General features: G+C 34.4%; 1 protein-coding gene across 1 annotated transcript in view; it reads left to right on the forward strand.

Moving 5' to 3' along the window:
• Window positions 1–18,745, forward strand: part of LOC129224968 (QRFP-like peptide receptor) — a 78,141-nt gene extending 59,396 nt beyond the window's left edge. The window contains exons 4-6 of the mRNA XM_054859515.1: window positions 2,545–2,655; window positions 16,187–16,346; window positions 18,316–18,745. Of these exons, the coding sequence (XP_054715490.1) occupies window positions 2,545–2,655; window positions 16,187–16,346; window positions 18,316–18,491 (447 nt within the window). The 3' untranslated portion in view covers window positions 18,492–18,745. The remainder of the gene's footprint in view (window positions 1–2,544; window positions 2,656–16,186; window positions 16,347–18,315) is intronic.
• The last annotated feature ends 571 nt before the right edge of the window (window positions 18,746–19,316 follow it).

The following is a 19,316-nucleotide window of genomic DNA, read 5'->3' on the forward strand; positions in this document are numbered from 1 at the left end:
GTCATAGCAGTAAAAACATGTATTATTACAGGAAAGTTGGCGAATAAAAATAAAAAAATAAGTAAATACCTAATTTTAGCATACCAGTTATTGGGTTATTTAAACTTTTTTTTTGAATAAATCCTGATTTTATAGTCGGAAGAATCGAATGTATATTTATAGAAATCTTTTATTTCTTTACTTAAATCACTTCTGATATTCTTTTTTTTCAACACAATCTAAATTGTATTCCTATAATATGTATTTATAGTGCATTATAGGATTGGTCATCGTCTTGGAAACAGGTTTTTTGCCTAAACAAGGGTGAACACTAAAAAACCTCGTAAAAATCGGCAAAAATGAAAATAAATAAATAAATAAGTAGGAAGATTAGTTGGACTTTTAAAAAAATAGAATAAATAACGTTACATAACTGTCTTCTTGTAAAGCCATGTTTAAAAAAAATCAATTAAATATTGTACTACGTACTAATCATAGTTTTTCTTTTAAAATTTTATTTTTTTCTGATAGCATACTTTAATTAGTATTATTTCTCAGTTAAAAAATAACTAAAGACAAGATTTTGTAATTTAATATTTATGACGTTTTAAATTTTAAAACAAAAGTCATTGATTTATTCTATTGTTATTTACACTCCTCTTTCTTACATTATCTTTTTTTTTTGTATTCATTAAAAAAAAATTAACTGAAATTGTACTCTTTACCCTACACTCCACTATTTGTTGAAACAAATACTATTACACAAAAAAATTAAAAAGTATGAAATTGTAAAATGGAATGATGCATCGCCGGATGCAAAGAAAAGTGGAAAAATTATCTGCGGAATATTAAGTTTAAGAAAAACATTATATTATTCAAATATCCTAAAACTTTTTGGTAAAGAAATTTGCTGGTCAATCATTTTGTTTAAAAAAATGTTACCTTTACTAAAAATAATGACGGAATAAAAAAAATTGTTTCTGACAATTGTGATTTTTTTTCCTTCCTGAAACTATATTTTTCTTTTCTCAAACTTCTGTAGTCTATAGGTAATTACTCCAAATTCTAAAATTTGCATTTGGCATAAATAATTCAGACCATTGTTTCAGAGCTCTTATTCACATAAAGTGTTACATGAAGAGGTCTCTCATAAACAGTAATATTTTAAAATTTAAGCCATAATTCATGACGAAAACATGAAAAAAAAAATAAATAAATAATAAGAACAAATTATGTAAAATTGTAACAGTAAATTAAATATCCTATTATATTTCATAAATGTACACTTACAAATCCAAAAACTAATCAATCCGAAAGAAATTGCAGAAAAAAAAGGAAAAAGAGGAGCAAAAGGGGAGAAAAATCCAGTATCCAGCTTCTGGCATTAAATTGAATTCTGATAGGACCCTACAAATTGGGTTTCTTGTTTCAACAAATGGTTCCTATCACAATCATAAATCATAATTGCGAAAAACACAATTTGTATTCAAGGCGTCAAAATTCAGATTAATGCAAGGGGCTGGATGCTGAATATTGAAGTTCTTGATGCTGCTTTTTTCTGAAGAGAAATTCGTAAAGTCGAACGGGGATGGTATAAACAATGTATAATCCGAGAGACGGACATGGACGCCAACGCGCAAGAGGAGGAACATACTCGTGGAGGTCTGTGGAACAGAGTAGTTTTCTTTAAAAGCATATAAAAATAAAATCAAAGGAACACTAACTATGGTCAAGTGAGAGCAAAAAGCAATTAGGGATTGCTCAAAAAGAAAAAATAAATAAAATAAAATTAGATAAATCTTTACTAATAATAAAGCTGAAAGTCTCTCTATCTGGATGTCTGGATCTCTCTCTGTCTGGATGTAGGGACCTCTCTCAGGATCTCTGTGACGCGCATAGCGCCTAGACCGATCGGTCGATTTTCATGAAATTTGGTATAAAATTACTTTGTAGCATGGGGGTGTGCACCTCGAAGTGTTTTTTCGAAAATTCGATTTTGTTCTTTTTATATTCCAATTTCAAGAAAATTTTACCGAGCAAATTATCACAACGCGGACGAATTTTTACGAAATTATCGTAACGTGGAACCGTAACCTGTGCAAGCAAATGAATATCGCAAATTGGCGATATCCATTGCTAATCCATTATTTGTAAATATACATGCGAACCAAATGACCTTTTAATTTTCTACTACGGGCAAAGCCGTGCGGGTACCACTAGTAAATAAATAAAATAAAGAAATAATCACAGTATTTCTACACAAGTAAAAAGCACAAATGGTGACATGTCTTACCGGATATAGCGAAATACACTTCTGAGTAATTTAATGTTTAGGAGTTTAATTTGTGACGCGCGGTAAAAATAGTCCAATTCTATAAAAGGAGCGAAACGAAGCAAACACGATTGAGAAAACAAATCCTTGATTTCTCAAAAGAAAAAAAAAGTTATCATATTTTTTCAATGTTTTTAATATTGTTATACCTTTTAAAACGTATATTTAAAAGTGTGCATACATGTGAGAGTGCCCTCTGAGGCTTTTATTTTTTTCTTATTTTGTTCCATCAGGTAATTAGGATGGTTTGTGTGGTACTTTGTGGCTTCGTTATTTGTTGGACACCATTTCAGGCGACAGTACTGTATTCACAGTTCGTGCATTCAGCTAGTCAGTATGGAGAGGTAAGGCTATTCATATGTATTTTAATTTAAAGTATGTATCATTACAGAGAGATTTGGTATAAGTAAAAAAAATGTCAGTGAAAGCAAAAATGAAAATATATAAAACATTGTCAAGTGTTATTAGCTGATCCGTACGAAGCATTCGCGCTAAACAGAAGGAATTCAAAAACTCTGATTTCTAAAAAAAATTTTAACAGAAGCAGAAAATGTTGACTTATTTGTTTATTTTCGTCCGATAGCAGACAAAATTTTTTTTAAATGATCAAAAACTACATTATCTAGCCCATGAGAGGATTGATCCTACGATCTTCGAGTTATTAGCACCAAGAACGCCCATATGGGGGCCAAGGGGGGGGGGGGGGCAAGCTTCCCCCCTTTGAAATTAGAACTTCCTTGTTTTAGTACTTTTCCTTTGCAAAAATGTTAAAACATTTCTTCTCCGGCGATTAATGAATAAGTTATTAAAAATGTCAAATTTTAGTAAGTCTAATCTGTACTGAAATCGGTTTCTATGGGGAAACTATCCTGCTAAACCAAGGGGAAAATATCTGAGCCTCCCCCTTAAAATTTTGCATATGTGTGCCCTTGATTAGCACGACGCTGTTACTAACTGAGCGACAGGGCTTCCATCTCGGCAAGGCTATACACAAAAGCAATGAGTAATAAATGAACAAATAAATTGAAATTGACGCCTCTACTTTGTTAAAACATTTAAAAGAAGTTAAATTGCGATTTACACATACACCTACACAAATACGCCTGCACATTTATACACCTACAGAAATACGTCTTCACACACATACACCTACACAAATACGCCTGAACATACATACACCTACAAAAATACGCCTGCACACACATACAGAGAAATACGCCTACATGCACTTACACAAACACGCGCACACACACATTCACTTACACAAGCACAGGTCTACGCACACGTGAACACACACTGACCTACAAACACACACACATACTTACACAGACAATCACACCTACCTACATACGCACGCACACGTCTACACACATACACCCACACACGCCTACACAAACATACCTACACGCACACTCGCCTACACAAAAACACCTACACCCACACTCACCTACACAAACACATCTACGCGCTTGCATACACACGCACACGTCTACACACATACTCACACTTGCCTACACAAGCACACATTCACACACGCCCGCCTACACACATACACGCCCATCCATTCACACACGCCTACAGACAGGCCTACCTGCACGCACATACACGCACCGGCTCACATACACCCACACACGCCTACAGGCAGGCCTACCTACACGAACACACACACACACTAATCACCGACCAGGGTGGTCATTCCAAGCTCGTCAGCTTGCGAGATCGAGATTCTCGCTCACGTGATTGGTTGTGACCTAGAAGTGTCGCAGAGTAGTGTTCTAATCTACTCGAATCTAGCCGCAAGCTAAATTCGAGTAGATTAGAATACTACTTTGCGACATTTCTACGTCACAACCAATCACGTGAGCGAGAATCTCGATCTCGCAAGCTGACGAGCTTGGAATGACCGCCCTGGACAGGGGCGGCAAAAAGGGGGGTCAAGAGGGGGCGGTCGCACCCCCAAACGTTTTGCGCAGAATGACAGAAAATGGGTGATTTCAATTTATGTTAGTCTGAAATCAATGTTCAGTAAAAAACTCTCGCTGGTTCTCAGTAACTATTTGATGAAACTCGACACATTCCCTGACTAGAAAAAGTTTTTCTTTATTTGGATGATGACTTAGAAATTCATGGAGTATTTTCCGGTGTTTTCAGAACATGGAAAACTGATGTTAATTTTGACTAAAGAAGACATTTCCTCATACAGGCTAAATATTTCATACTTGAGTGCCCAGTGTAACGATGGTATGTCCAATATGAGAGGCTCGTGCAAAGTAGTGTGGCTGCATGGTTTTCACAAGAAATATCCTTGATATTTTACATTAAATTTTACACTCATTTTTAAGTGAATATTTATTTAATGAGCGTTCATCGCTTTCTTCTGCTAGAAACACGTTTGAGCTATTAATGCATTATATGCTTTCATAGAAACTTCTTAAAAATGCATGTGATTATTAAATAAAAAAACATATCAACAAATACCTTTTATGGGGCTCTATAATTATGCAATCTTGGAATGAAGCAAGATGGTCTTCATGAGTTCAAACCATAAAAACGTTTCTCTATAACTTCAAAGCAGTGATTTTACGACTAGAAGAATTATTGCAAAACCATTCTTTCAATGTTGAAAAAGCTCATGCACTTTAGCATGTATGACTTCGTTTGAATTTTTATTCAATTTGTTTGTATTGAGGAAAGTTTTTGAAAAGTGCTTTACTCTATCAAAACATCTTCAATCCACTACCCTTAGTTTTCGGACTATTCAAACCACAGTTCAATCTACAATTGATGTGTGCACCATACTACCATAGTTCAATCTACAATTGAAACTGAAAGTACATTTAACGTAGATGTATATTTAAATCAAGCTTGAAACTTTTCAAAAAAATTCTTCCTTCGTGCCAATTTTAAAAAGGCGAAGAAGAAAAAAAGAGTGACCCAAAATCCACATGATGATGTGAAGTCAAACATTGATTTTTTAATCTTTTGTGTGAAGTAATAGATTTAGTTTCGAATGAAATCAACACAAGATTTGATGATAATTATTTTTCTGTATGGTCGGCTCTGTATTATCTGGATTGGATTTTGAAAACGAAAAATAAAATGTTTCAACTATGAGTAAAATTTTTAGCATGAGGCAAGAAAAATTACAAGCAATATTTCGACAGACCGTTTATCACATCCAGAGATTGCAGCTTCATTCTTGTTATGAACTCATCATTCTGGAATAGTGAATAACAGAGTTGGAGGCAGGTGACATCTCATTGAAGCTGAGAGCGTCGACGAGACTAGATGATTCAATGATGAAAAATTAAGGCCCTCCTAACTTTTGAAGTTCCCTGTGTGACTTTGAAGAGCAAAATATGAAAAGTGTTTTCATACATAACTTTGTTACTTCAATTAATTTTTAGCTATTCCAGTCAGCTCAGCTAGTAGAGAAAGTAGTTTTTTTTTTTTTAATGTTTTAGGAGATTAGAGAATTATTTTCGAAGCATAATGGGCAAAAAAAAAAAAATTAAGCTATACTGGCAAAACAGAACGACACTGGGCACCGATAGATTAGTAGCAGGATTCCCTGCTCTCCCGAATTCCAAAAATCACACATTGAAACTTTTCCAAAAGGTATAAAAACTTAAGTATTGAATTGTTTTGTATGATAACTTATTAGAAAGTGAATCAAAATTTTAATTGTTACTAAACACTAATTTTTATTCATATTAAACCAATTTTATGATCACTTCCTGATAGCTAATGTGTGTTTGGGACCGCACTGTGGTAATACACATTTAAGAAACTCGACCCCCCAAATGAAATGCTGAAATGCCGCCCCTGGCCCTGGATGAGAGACATGCTGGGGACCCATGAACCAGAGGACATGGATGCCACTGTCCAGAAGGAGGAACATGCTCGCTGAAGTTTGTTGTGTGATGGATGCTGTTTTTGTTTGAAGAGGATTGTGTAAAGCCGAGAGGGTCAGATATAAGCAAAGTTGACTCCAGAGGACAGAAGCCGTTTGTAGAAACAAACTCAACCAGTAGGGTCCTATCGCTACTAGTGATTGCGAAAAACGTAATTTGCGTTTAGGATGCCAAAATTCAATTTTTTAAATATAATTACGGTTAAAGTATTAATTGGTTTTAGCGTAGATTCAATACTTTATTGCACTTTTGTTTCACGAATAATTTGGAATGTTTACTCCTGAAAGGCTACTAAACTCCATGTATTTTCGATTCAAATTCTAAGGATTTCAAAGGAAAAGTATTATTCCTTCTATAAAATCCAAGATCTGCAATTTTTGCAAAAAAAAAAAAAAAAAAAAAAAAAACAACCTTCATTACATATGATTACATATATGTAATAATAACTCGAGATAAAAAGAAACATACAACTTTTTATCTTTTTCCCCCCCCTTGATGTTGCTATTCCACAAAAACAATACTTAGTGCAGACGATAATTAAATTCAAAACTGCAAATGAGTAAATAGCACGGCAGACGACAAAAAGCAAATGTGAAATAAAAATGTAAAACGCAGCAGACCATACATTTTCAAATAGCAGTAATTCTCAGTATTAACAATCGTAAATACTTTTTCGAACATTTTTGATAGTAATTTGTATGTCATTTTATAATTCAAGATTTTTATAAAATCGGTTAGAAGAACTGTCTTACTTTAGAAAAAGAATTTTTTTATGGTTCAATTTGCTTACATTTAGGTTTCCTTAAACACGCGCGGAGAGTATTTCTCTCTAATTTTGCAATCATAAAACGCAGCAGCAAGTTTCGAAAAATATGTAAATTTCAGCATTAGCTATGCGTGTCTTTCCTGGACAATTTAAACACAGATGCAAAATGCTGCAGGACACAGCAAGAGACTTTCAGGACCTTCAGGATACCGAAGTTTTCAGTTAATATTCATCTGTTGACTTAAAACTAGAGCTTCGTTATTTGAAATTTATAGTCTCACTAGTGATGTGGACGCGGAATTCTAATGCGGCTAATTTTTAGCATTCTTAAACATCTAATTTTCTACTTTTAATTTGAATGTCCAGGCACATTACGCATGTAATTGTAGAGTGTGGATAAAGCTTTAATCTTTAGAGTTTGAAGTTTGTAAAAGTTGAAGCATGAGTTTCTCTTTTTCAAGTTTCGGTCATCCATTGAAGTAAAAAATATACATACGTAATGATGTTATAGTTTAAGCACATTTTCGGAAAAAGAGAGAAAAGAAGAATCTAGAAAATGAATGGAGCCATCCATAAGATACCACAAAAAAACCCCAGGAGTGTAATGAAAGCCCCCTCACAAAGAGAAAAAATTCTCAAAAACACCCTATTCCCTAAACATTTCTGTGGCGCTGCCTGCGCCATGATTTACATGGATAAAAGGTGGAAAAAGTAAAGCTTTCAAATCTTGAATCAAGGATCTCAAGTTACGTGATAGATTTTGAAGTAAAGTATTCGAAGAAATCAGGTTTCTTTCACTCGCTTCAAGTAAAACGCGTCCTCATTCGTCGTATTTGAAACATGTGACTTGTAGCCAAAGTGCTTTCCTAATCCAATGATTGGACTTACTCCCTCCAGTTACCTCGAGTGTTCCTGCTCCAAGGTGGTCTGAGCATGTCACATACACTCCTCGCCACACAAAATAAAACACCAAGAAGGAGTAAGACAGAATGAAACAAAATTTTACACACCTGATGGCAACATTGCTATTAGAAATTGATTACAAAACGAAAGCAAAATGATCATTTATTACGGGAAAAATTCAAAATGCATGGATCTTCAAATACCCTACTGAGCCACTTCTATCCTGAAGGTACGTGACGATAGAGTCAAGCAATGAAGCACAGCAGTCTCATACGATGTCCTACGTCATCTCGTACCACAGTTACTGAAAACACGCCACTCATTCGATCAAACTCATGGGCTGCCCAATTTCCCGTCTCAAGTGATCCCAGATATGCTCGATTTGTGATAAATCCGGGCATCACGCGGGACAAAGGAGTTGATTATGGGGAAGAGGAAGCCCTCTGAAACCCTTTCTGTGTGTGACAGAGCATTCTCCAGTTAAAAAATGGCTCCAGTGAGCCACATCGTGCGTGCCAACACATGTGACTGAAGCATGACACAACCGCACGGTTAGGCAATCATAGTGCAGTTAAACAGTATTATAGGTGACCATATTTCGTACAAGACAGCACCCCACAACTTCACTCCAGCTGTACGTGCAGAGTGCCGCTGAAAACGCTTTATTAGGGCATTCACACTGTCGCATCCACTTGGAGTAGTGTCCAGTTCGAAGGTATGTTTGCAACACAATGAATCCAGATCGTCTTCATCGATGTATCCAGATCAAATTTGAGCAATAAAGACATTTTTGTACGCTTATGGAGACTTCGTTGTGAACTCCGCACAATAATTGGCACAATAAACTAAAATAAAATTGATAAGAGAAATGCAAAATCAAGAAAAATTGGTAGCTACTGCTTTTTATCTGCTCAGGGCAGTATGTATTTTTAATTTGTTGAAAACATTAATTCTAAATACAATAATTAATGCAAGTAACACATAAAATTATTTTACAAAATCTGCTTCCTCTTGATTTCGGCGAAAAGATTTGAATCATTATTTAATACCTTTCGCACACATGAAAGCCGTTAATTATTATTGACGTCGTGAACGAGCGACAATAGATAGATGGTATTTTAAGTGGCATTTTTTTTTCATTTAGTTGTCCTGTTGCTAATGGCGACCGCAAAGTTTGCCTTTTAATGCTGACACGCGTTGTCTCAACGCTGTCCAAGGTTGACATGTTGAACGTTGTCCAACGACGTGGAGTGGTTACGCAGCGCAATCAAACGTAGAAGCTGCATTGAAATCAACGTGAGTCAGCATATGAGTGCTGTCGTAGATCGTTTGATGTTTTGCTAAAGCATGTTTCTTCAAAGCATAGATGGTTCTGACGCAGCGCAATTGGATCACAAACGCATCATGTCAACGGGCCGTTTAAGTGGATAGTTTAAAACTTTGACTAGTTCTGCGTTTAATAACTCTGAAAACTCTTCAAAGCTGTTAATAGATAACGTCAAATTATTACTTTAGTAATAAAATTGGGAATTTCATTAAGTAATATAGGGCCATTCCCACGGAAAACGGTCATTTTGTTCCGCATGTGACGCCTCATATATGTCATTCAAAATAATACTTTAAAATATTAATGAACAATTTTTTTCTGCTTAACAAATTACAAGCTTATGTGTGTCATCTGAAGCAAAAAACTTAGTCATTACCCTATAAAATCATTACTTTTTAATGAAATATATGAACCTTTACGTGCGGGACAAACGCTTGACTTTTTCATGCAATGGTCCTATAGTAGGTTTCTTAACATAAACATTCTGCCTGGGAACATTGAAAATCGTCTCAATTTCTCCAAAAGCTATACCCCAAACACTGAAGTTTCCCTAAACTCTTTAAAATTTGTGGTCAGCGAACACTACGGTATGTTTTTTTAAATGTGTGAAAAACTAATTAGTTGAAAACTACTCTGCACAAATTTAAACCAAATGCATTACTAGAAAAACTACGCACTCATGGCAAATATTTGAACAATTATCATGGGATTAGAAAGCTGATTGTTTCTGTTGCGTATTGGTGAATACAGTCTGAGTTAGAAAGACAGATTCTGTGCTTCTCGATGATTTGCTTATTCAACTGCATGTGTAACAAACCTACCATCCATCAAGTTTTGCTCATGGAATCACTCAGCTGTAGGCACTATTATTCGCAGAATAATTAAACGCCAACACTTTTATCTCTCCACAACAAAGCATCCCGGGTTCGCTGTTGTTTTCAACTCATTTTCTAAATTAAAGTAATCTTGCTTTTATTTAAACACCGCCGGCACTGAAAACTTGGTTTAGAATTATGTTGACATGGACACTTCTTTTCCTTTCAAAGTGCATTAAAAAGGTAAGCATATTAATTTAAAGTTCTGTTTACGCACTTAGCGATTAATTCTTTTTGAAAAGGATCTTTTTCATTTATCTTAAAAATAAATTATAGCTTATGCGTAATTGCTAAAGAATATTTCCAGGCTGAAATGTTGTTTTAAGCAATGGAAAAAGAATCTCGTGTTTACTTTAACTTCGCCATGTTGTTTCGACGATTGATTTGTTCTATTTGTGATTATTGTTTTCCTCTGTTCTTCTGTGTATAACATTTCTTTTTTGGCAAACTTTATGTGTCTCGTAGAAATACTCAAAAACTATTCTAAGACAGAAAACAAGAACTTTAAAAGTGATTGCTCTTGTTGAAAAGTCGTTGGAAAACATTTCGAAATTAGCTGTATAACCATTGCAATAAAGAATTCAATCTGCCTGCTTTTGTACTTTTCTTTGAGAAAATGCAAAAGTGTAAATGAAAAAAAAAAAAAAAAAAAAATGAAACATAAATTAGTATTTTATTATTGACGGGCTTTTGAGTAAAATGCGTTTCAAGATAAGGTCCTAGGTGGGCTTTCATTGAAAAGTTTTTCTACATCATGTTGTATAACAGAATCTACCTGGGCTACTAGTTCCATCTCTTGCCCCAACACAGAGGAGAAGTTCACCTACCATGTGTACTCTGACGTGCTAAGAACAGATGTGGTATCTGCACATTTTATCAAAATTGAGTTATTGTCACCAGGTGGTCGTTAGTAATTTAATTTACCCAAATCTCAAGATTTTTGGCGATTTGTGAACGCGAAATATTAAAAAAAGCTTTGAGAAAAATGTCGTAACTGCTAATTTGCTTAGTTTGCTAAGGCAATTTGAACGTAAGTGACAAATGCTAAGCCTTTAAAGTGGTATCGGCTCAGTTACCACTTTTTTTCTTAGTAATTTGTAGATACGACTTTTATACCTTAGTAAAGCAGCATATTTAATAACGTAGCAGTTTATTGTAATAGAGTACTAAAATTAGTTTATAGTTAAATAGTTGATTATAGGTCGAAAATAAAACCTAATACTACTTTGGATGAATGTTCAAGTAAATGTTCAGCTTTTTCTATTCAAATTTTTATTTAAAAAGCAAATTCTTAAAAATGAAATACATTTAAAATATTCTTATCTAAGTCTTTAATTTAAAAAAATGTATTTCATTCCATTTATATTCAATTATATTTTTATTTAAGTATCGTCTGCTGTCAAAATAATCTTCATGCTGGGTAAAAATGAATCTAGAAAATAAAACATTATAAATGATAACATCAACACATTCTTTGAATATAAAAACCAGAAAATTATTATGGTTTGCTGTTTTAAATGTCTGAAATTTTGAAAAATGGTATTTTTCAGAAGGTAGATTCTGTTAGATGTGTATTAACAAAAAAAAAAAAAAAAAAAAATAAAGAAAAAGCGGAAGCTAAGTCCAATTAAAGAAGAGTACTATTTCAAGATACATGAAGTGCGTTTTACTAAGCTATTTTTATCGTATCTGTGCAAATATCCATGAAAATGCTTAAGTAATAGTCACTTACGGTGAAATTAACCTAACGTATGAAAAGATTTTAAAGAGAAAATTTGTCGTAACTGGATTCATTAATTTTAAACTAAGATTTTTACAAAAATACGCTCTTATGTAGGTTAGATAAGTTATTTAACGAACAACAGCCGCGAGTTGAACGTTTAATTAAGTCACAAATCAAAGAAACGAGTTGTAAAACTTTAATCATGAATTTCTCATTTTGAGCTCCACTGTAGATACCACTTTAACACGGCAGTAACTGGTTATCTCCAAATTTTTAATTTTGCCACTTACATCCCTTTGCTTCTCACTACTTCATATGGTTTTCTCCAAATAACAATCAACTTCCATGTTATATCAATTTTAGTGATGAGAAACAAAAATTTTGATCGAAAAGTCACTCCTAGTGGCTTGTCACATTTCTTACCCGAGACCTTCAATTAAAAAAAAAAGAAAATACTTTTTAAATTTTTACTTCAATTTTACTTTACAAAGCTTCATATTTCGTCACTTCGTTTTTGGTATTCCTTCATTAAACGAGCTGATGTGTGAAAGGAAGTCATCACATGACTTCCTTTTGCACCAATTTAATGTTATTTCCCCATTATTAGCAATTTTAATTTGATTCAATAGTTAACTCTCAAAATATCCCAACAGAGCTCAAATTGGGCAAACTTGTCGCCAAGTTGACGACAAAACTTGGCGACCAAAAGACTGGTGATATATCGCCAAGTGTCCGCCAAATTATAACACCACTTGAGTATCCATCGAAATTAACAATGATTTTCCCCCATAAAGGGGCAAAAACCCCTTTAGAAACACCCGGATGCAACCAAAAGGTGAGGTGCACAACTAGACCCCACTAGGAGTCTACGTACCAAATTGCATCTTTCTAGGACATACCGTTTTTGAGTTATGCGAGATACATACACACATACGCACATACATACGTACATACGGACGTCACGAGAAAATTCGTTGTAATTAACTCGCTGTCATGCTGTCTAACAAAGCCTACTGTAAAAAAAAAAAAAAAAAAAAAAAAAAAAAAAAAAAAACGAGCTGATGTGCGCATCACATAACTTCCTTTTAACTAAAATTTAATGACATTTCCCCATTATTGGCAATTTTAATGTAATTCAATTGTTTATTCTATAAATATCACCAACAGTGGACAAATTGAAACCAATTTTTACTTTCTTCTATATCTAATATATAGAAGAAAGTATTGGATTCGTGCAAATTTTCGAATTTCGAATTTTGACGGATTCGAACGTTTTGAGGTGTTCATTTCGACTATTTTTGGAAAATGTCTGTCTGTCTGTGTGTGTGTGTGTATGTATGTGTGTGTGTATGTATGTATGTGTGTGTGTATGTATGTGTGTCACGTCTGTGTGTGACCAGTTTTTTGTGGCCGCTCTACAGCAAAAACTACCGCATGAAATCGAACGAAATTTGGTACACATATGTGCCCGTATGTGAACTTGTGCCCATTAGTTTTTGGCGCGAATTCCTCCAAGGGGGGTGGAGCAATGGGACGTTTTTTGAGTTACGCGTGCTTGCTATTGCTCAGGAAGTAACTGGCGGAATCAAACAAAATTTGGTCCATATGTTGCCATTAACAGGAGCAGGTGCCGATTCAATTTTGGTGTCAATAACTCAAAGGGGGGTTGAGCTATAGAACGTTTTTTGTCGTCAATTGTGACTGCTGTATCTCAAGAAATAACGAACGGAATCAAACAAAAATTTTTTGACAAGTAGCCCTTAGTGGGTATAAGAGCTGATTTTATTTTGGTGTCAACAGCTAAAAAGGGGGTAGCGCAATCGCCCGTTCTTTTTTTCCATTGTGAGTGCCCTATCTCAAGAAGTAATGCTACGTTCTGGTTGAAATTTGGAATATATGTGAATCCATACGTAAACAGGCTTTGGTTCAATTTGGACGCCAATCGCTCCAAGAGGTGTTGATTTTTTTTTTTTTTGCGAATAAAAATAGCTTTACTAATGCAACAATAAGAAAGATAAATCGTAATAGATTGTCGTCTGCGTATTTCTCGTGATTTTAATTGTATGGAAATGATCGGAAATATTATCTCAATGATTTAAAAGTTTTAACTGTTGCCATCTTATGTTTGTTAATAAATAAAATATTTGTAATTAATTTAAGCAAGGCTTTTAAAATAACTTTCATTTTTCGCTTTTTGCTTTGCTTTTGCAATAATTCAGACATTGAAATGGTCGTCAAGTTTTTGCATGTGTAATTTTGTTTCTGTTAGGAATATTGCTTCCTCGTCAAGCATGGGGAGGGATCAGAAAAAGGAAAAATATAGAAGAAAGTTTCGTGATGGCCACAACATACTAGTTTTTTTTTAAAAGAAGAAAAACCACCTAATTTGTCACCAAGTTGGCGACAAAACTCGGCGACCAAAAGACTGGCGATGCATCACCAAGTGTCCGACAAATTAGCTTAAGTTTACATCGAAATTAACAATGATTTCCCCCCAAAAAGGGGCAAAAGACCCCCTTAGGAACATCCGAATGCAACCAAAAGGGAAGGTGCATAACTAGACCCCACTAGGAGTCTACGTACCAAATTTCAACTTTCTAGGACATACTGTTCTTGAGTTATGCGACATACATACGCACATACGTACAAATGGACGTCACGAGAAAAGTAGTTGTAATTAACTCGGGGAATATCGAAATGTATATTTCGGGTGTTTATACGCTCTTAGGCACTTATCCGCGTGTGGTCGGGTTGAAAAAAAAAACTCAACATTAATCGGGGGTGAGCAAAATGGAAATTAAGGCCGAATTTTGAGTGAAATTTTTTTCGCGAATACAATACTTCCTTTTTACTTTCTTCTATATCTAATATATAGGAGAAAGTATTGGATTCGTGCAAATTTTCGAATTTCGAATTTTGACGGATTCGAACGTTTTGAGGTTTGCTGAGTCCATTTCGACAATTTTTGGAAAATGTCTGTCTGTCTGTGTGTGTATGTGTGTGTGTCACGTCTGTGTGTGACCAGTTTTTTGTGGCCGCTCTACAGCAAAAACTACCGCATGAAATCCAACGAAATTTGGTACACATATGTGCCCCTATGTGAACTTGTGCCCATTAGTTTTTGGCGCGAATTCCTCCAAGGGGGGTGGAGGAATGGGACGTTTTTCGAGTTACGCGTGCTTGCTATTCCTCAGGAAGTTACTGGCGGAATCAAACAAAATTTGGTCCATATGTTGGTATTAACAGGAACAGGTGCTGATTCAATTTTGGTGTCAATAACTCAAACGGGGGTTGAGCTATAGAACGTTTTTTGTCGTCAATTGTGACTGCTGTATCTCAAGAAATAATGAACGGAATGAAAGAAAAATTTACCGGCAAGTAGCCCTTAGTGGGTATAAGAACTGATTTTATTTTTGTGTCAACAGCTAAAAAGGGGGTAGCGCAATCACCCGTTCTTTTTTTCCATTTTGAGTGCCCTATCTCAAGAAGTAATGCTACGTTCTGGTTGAAATTTGGAATATATGTGAATCCATATGTAAACAGGCTTTGGTTCTATTTTGACGCCGATCGCTCCAAGAGGTGTTGATTTTTTTTTTTTTTTGCGAATAAAAATAGCTTTATTAATACAACAATAAGAAAGATAAATCGTAATCAATTGTCGTCTGCGTATTTCTCGTGATTTTAATTGTATGGAAACGATCGGAAATATTATCTCAATGATTTAAAATTTTTAACGGCTGCCATCTTATGTTTGTTAACAAATAAAATATTTGTAATTAGTTCAAGCAAGGCTTTTAAAATAACTTTCAATTTTCGCTCTTTGCTTTGCTCTTGCAATAATTCAGACATTGGGATGGTCGTCAAGTTTTTGCATGTGTAATTTTGTTTTTGTTGGGAATATTGCTTCCTCGTCAAGCATGGGGAGGGATCAGAAAAAAAAGAAAAATATAGAAGAAAGTTTCGTGATGGCCACAACATACTAGTTTGTAAAAGGAAGTAAAACATCAGAGAGATCATTTTCCTTGGCCAAGGAATGTCTCAAAATTTTCACTGTGAAAGTCTTGTGGAAAAAAAAAATCTTTTGTGACTCAAGCTCGCTTAATTTTGCTCTCCAAAATCCTGATCATTGCGTGCTGTTACCAACCTCAGAAGCTTGGATTCTGTTGCAGGTGGAAACTTCATCTGTTTGATTTGCATGAAATCAAAAGTTATCTGCGTACAACAAAATAAAGATGTCAAATCTTAAAACGTGTATAATGAAATCCATGTAAAATAAACCCGCGTAAACTGAGGGTCTGCTGTATATATAGATAACGCTTGTCCATGTGTGTTATGCAATATTAATTAAAAACCACTTTTTATTGCAGCTTCCACATTGGTTTGAAGGTTTTTCTTACTTTTCCATGTTTCTGGCATATTTCAACAGTGCTCTGAACCCTCTACTTTACGGTGGATTTAACAAGAACTTCCGCCAGGGGTTATGCAACGTTTTGAAGTGTTCGTATGTTAGACCATTAGGAAGGATACGTAAGTGCAAATTCATACTTATGTTTGCTTTGAAAGGAAAAAAACAAAGAATTAATTGAGTAATTTTATCTGTAATAGTTTCTTTGGACATAGCAAAAAAAAAAAAAAAAATTTGCTTTGTGGTAGGAAAAGGTTTCGAAAAACTTTTTCATTCATCGGCGCCTTGAAAAATATTTATCTAGGCCATCAACCCCATCTTTTAGAAAATCTACTTTTTTCTTTTTTTTTTTTTGGGGGGGGGGTAGCCAATAAATATTTTATTATTTCATTTAGCACCGCAATGTAGATTGAAACTTGAAATATTAATAGAAGCTATTAATAAAAAGATGTATTTATTTAAAGTTGTTTAAAACTATTTGTAAATTATGCTTCGTTCTTTAACCTTTAATCTATTTCTAAATTTTCGTAGGTAATTATTCAAATGACTTCATAAATCAAAATCCATTACTTGATAAAAGCCTGAGACTTCAAAAGGTAAAGCCTCAATAATGTTCTTTTATTTTGAAACATTTTAGATATTTTTGATAGGAGACTGCTGAAACAATGAGAGAACCTTGAGAAGTAATCTTAGAAACAGTTCGACAATGATCTTGAATTTAATTTTTTTGTTAAGGGCGCAACTAAATTTGAACGATGCTTTGTATTTCTCAGTTAAATGAGGAAAAAAAAATATTTAATTTTAATTTTCTCCGTATATTGACTGTTACATCTTCGCAACATATATAGCGGTCAACTGACCGCTATTTACGACCCTTTAAAAACTTCATTCACCCTCAAGGATTCAATATGGACCTTTTGGAAAACTCTGTTATAGGATAATGTCTAAGGCGTCATTTTTCTGTGAATTAAGAGTTTGCATTGGTTATGAAAGGAGTTAACGTAATTCACAGCTAAATAAGAGGGCTTTCATTGCTTAGTAAAAATATTTATAATGATTAGTAAAATGATATATAGGTATTTAAATAGATATACAATTAAATAGATAAATAGGTAAATTAATATATAGGTACTTAAATAGATAATTAAACAGATAGATAGAAAGTTAAATGGATCGCTAGGTATGTAATTGGGTATATAGATAGATAATGAAATAGATATATAGATAAATAGAGATATAAATAGATGGATAGGTAACTGGATAGACAGATAGGTATGCAAATGGGTATATAGATATATAGTTAAATAGATATATAAATATAGATATAAATACATAGATGGATAAGTAAATGGGTATATATATAGTTAAATAGATATATAACTAGATGGATCAAAGAATAGAAAAATACAGATAATTCGATTGATATAACTTTTAGAACGCCGCCAAATTTATTTAAGAAGTCGCCAAAGGCCTTAATTTTTGCTTAAAATGTGAAGAGAAAATTACGCAAGAAAGCGATCTATCTGGCCGCCGAAGCCAGCTGGTCACAGATATGTTTCTTAAATTTGTCTAATTTTATGACCCATGATTCGTGCTTGCGACTTGCAAAAACCTACATTGTTAAAACAAGTAACCTGGATCATACCTGCTTGTTGATGTTGAACAAAAGTCAGGAATATTGCAAGATATGTGAGGAATTTATAGGTAGTGAAAATACGCTAAAAAATATAAACTAATGCAAAATTAACCCACCTGCTTCAAAGTTACAATAAGTGAATGTACTAAAAGTAAGTGATATTATAATGCGTTCACGAGAAAGATAGACTAGACGTAAACGAACAAACGCGCCTGTTTGGCGACGTCAATCTAAGGCTTGGCTTAAATAAGAACAAATTGGTGCCAAACAGTCATCAAATGTGAATACTATTGGTTAACTTTTCCTTTATTTTAGAGAAAATCCCCAAAAATGGCGTAGTCTCAAAGGTAACCTGTCCGTTTTTCTGTTCTATCTTTTTCGTGAGCACAGTTCAGCTGTATAAATACTCTGAAGTTTTCAAAATATTTTTTCAAGATGCATTTTTTTAATTGCAGAATTTTCCCAAAAATCCAGGACCACCCACCAAACTGGACTACACGGAAGCCCCTCCAGTGGAAGAATAAACGGAGTGGGATCTTCTCAGAAGCTGGTTGAGATGAAGTCGATGAAGAAGGAGGCCTACCGCACTTCCAAGGAATCCGCCAGCTCATGCACATCCCTGGACAAATAAAGACAATGACCAACTTGATTCAGCGAGAGTACACTGCATGGAAAACCAAACTTTGGACAGATGCAGGAACAATGTCATGCACAAGCAACTAAGTCAATTGTTGAACTTATATGATTCGTTTCGCTAAATCTTGCAGCAAAATTTGCATTATCAAGTCAATTTAAGAAATATCCGCAAGCTGATGAATTGAGATGAAGTTTCTTTATCTCACTTGACCAAACGATAAAATTATTGCTTTTGTGTTTTAAAATAAAAAATGCTTCATTATTATTTTTCCTGGTTTTCATCATCATCATAATGGGCTTGACAGCCCATTGTGGGCCTTGGCCTTCTTTAGGACATCCCACCAGGCTGTCCTCCTCGTTGCCGTTGAACTCCAGTTTTTGATTTTAATGATGTCAAAAACATTGTCCACACAGTCGACCCATCTCTCTTTTGGTCTACCCCTTGGTCGCTGTCCAAAAGGAACTGCATTGAAAACCTTTAACGAGCTCTATCACTTTCCATTTGCAAAAGATGACCAGCCTATCACATTCTTTTTAGTTTGATAAATTTCAAAATATCAGTATCTCTAAAAAACTTATGAAGCTCAAAACTATCTCCGTAGCCAATTTCCACTGTCATTGATACCACCATTTCTTGGTGGTCATTTATTGCAAATTCTTGTCCTGGCCGAATATAATGTACAAAATAAAAAGTCATTGACTTAAAACAAAGTACATTGTTACATAAACACATTTACTTACACTGAAAATTAATTACTAACTTAAGAATAGTAAAATAGGACTCTATCCAAGCATTCATTCTTCACGTTGGCAACCCTCC

The sequence above is a fragment of the Uloborus diversus genome, chromosome 6 (genome assembly GCF_026930045.1).
Source record: "Uloborus diversus isolate 005 chromosome 6, Udiv.v.3.1, whole genome shotgun sequence".
In the NCBI taxonomy this organism is placed as follows: domain Eukaryota; kingdom Metazoa; phylum Arthropoda; class Arachnida; order Araneae; family Uloboridae; genus Uloborus; species Uloborus diversus.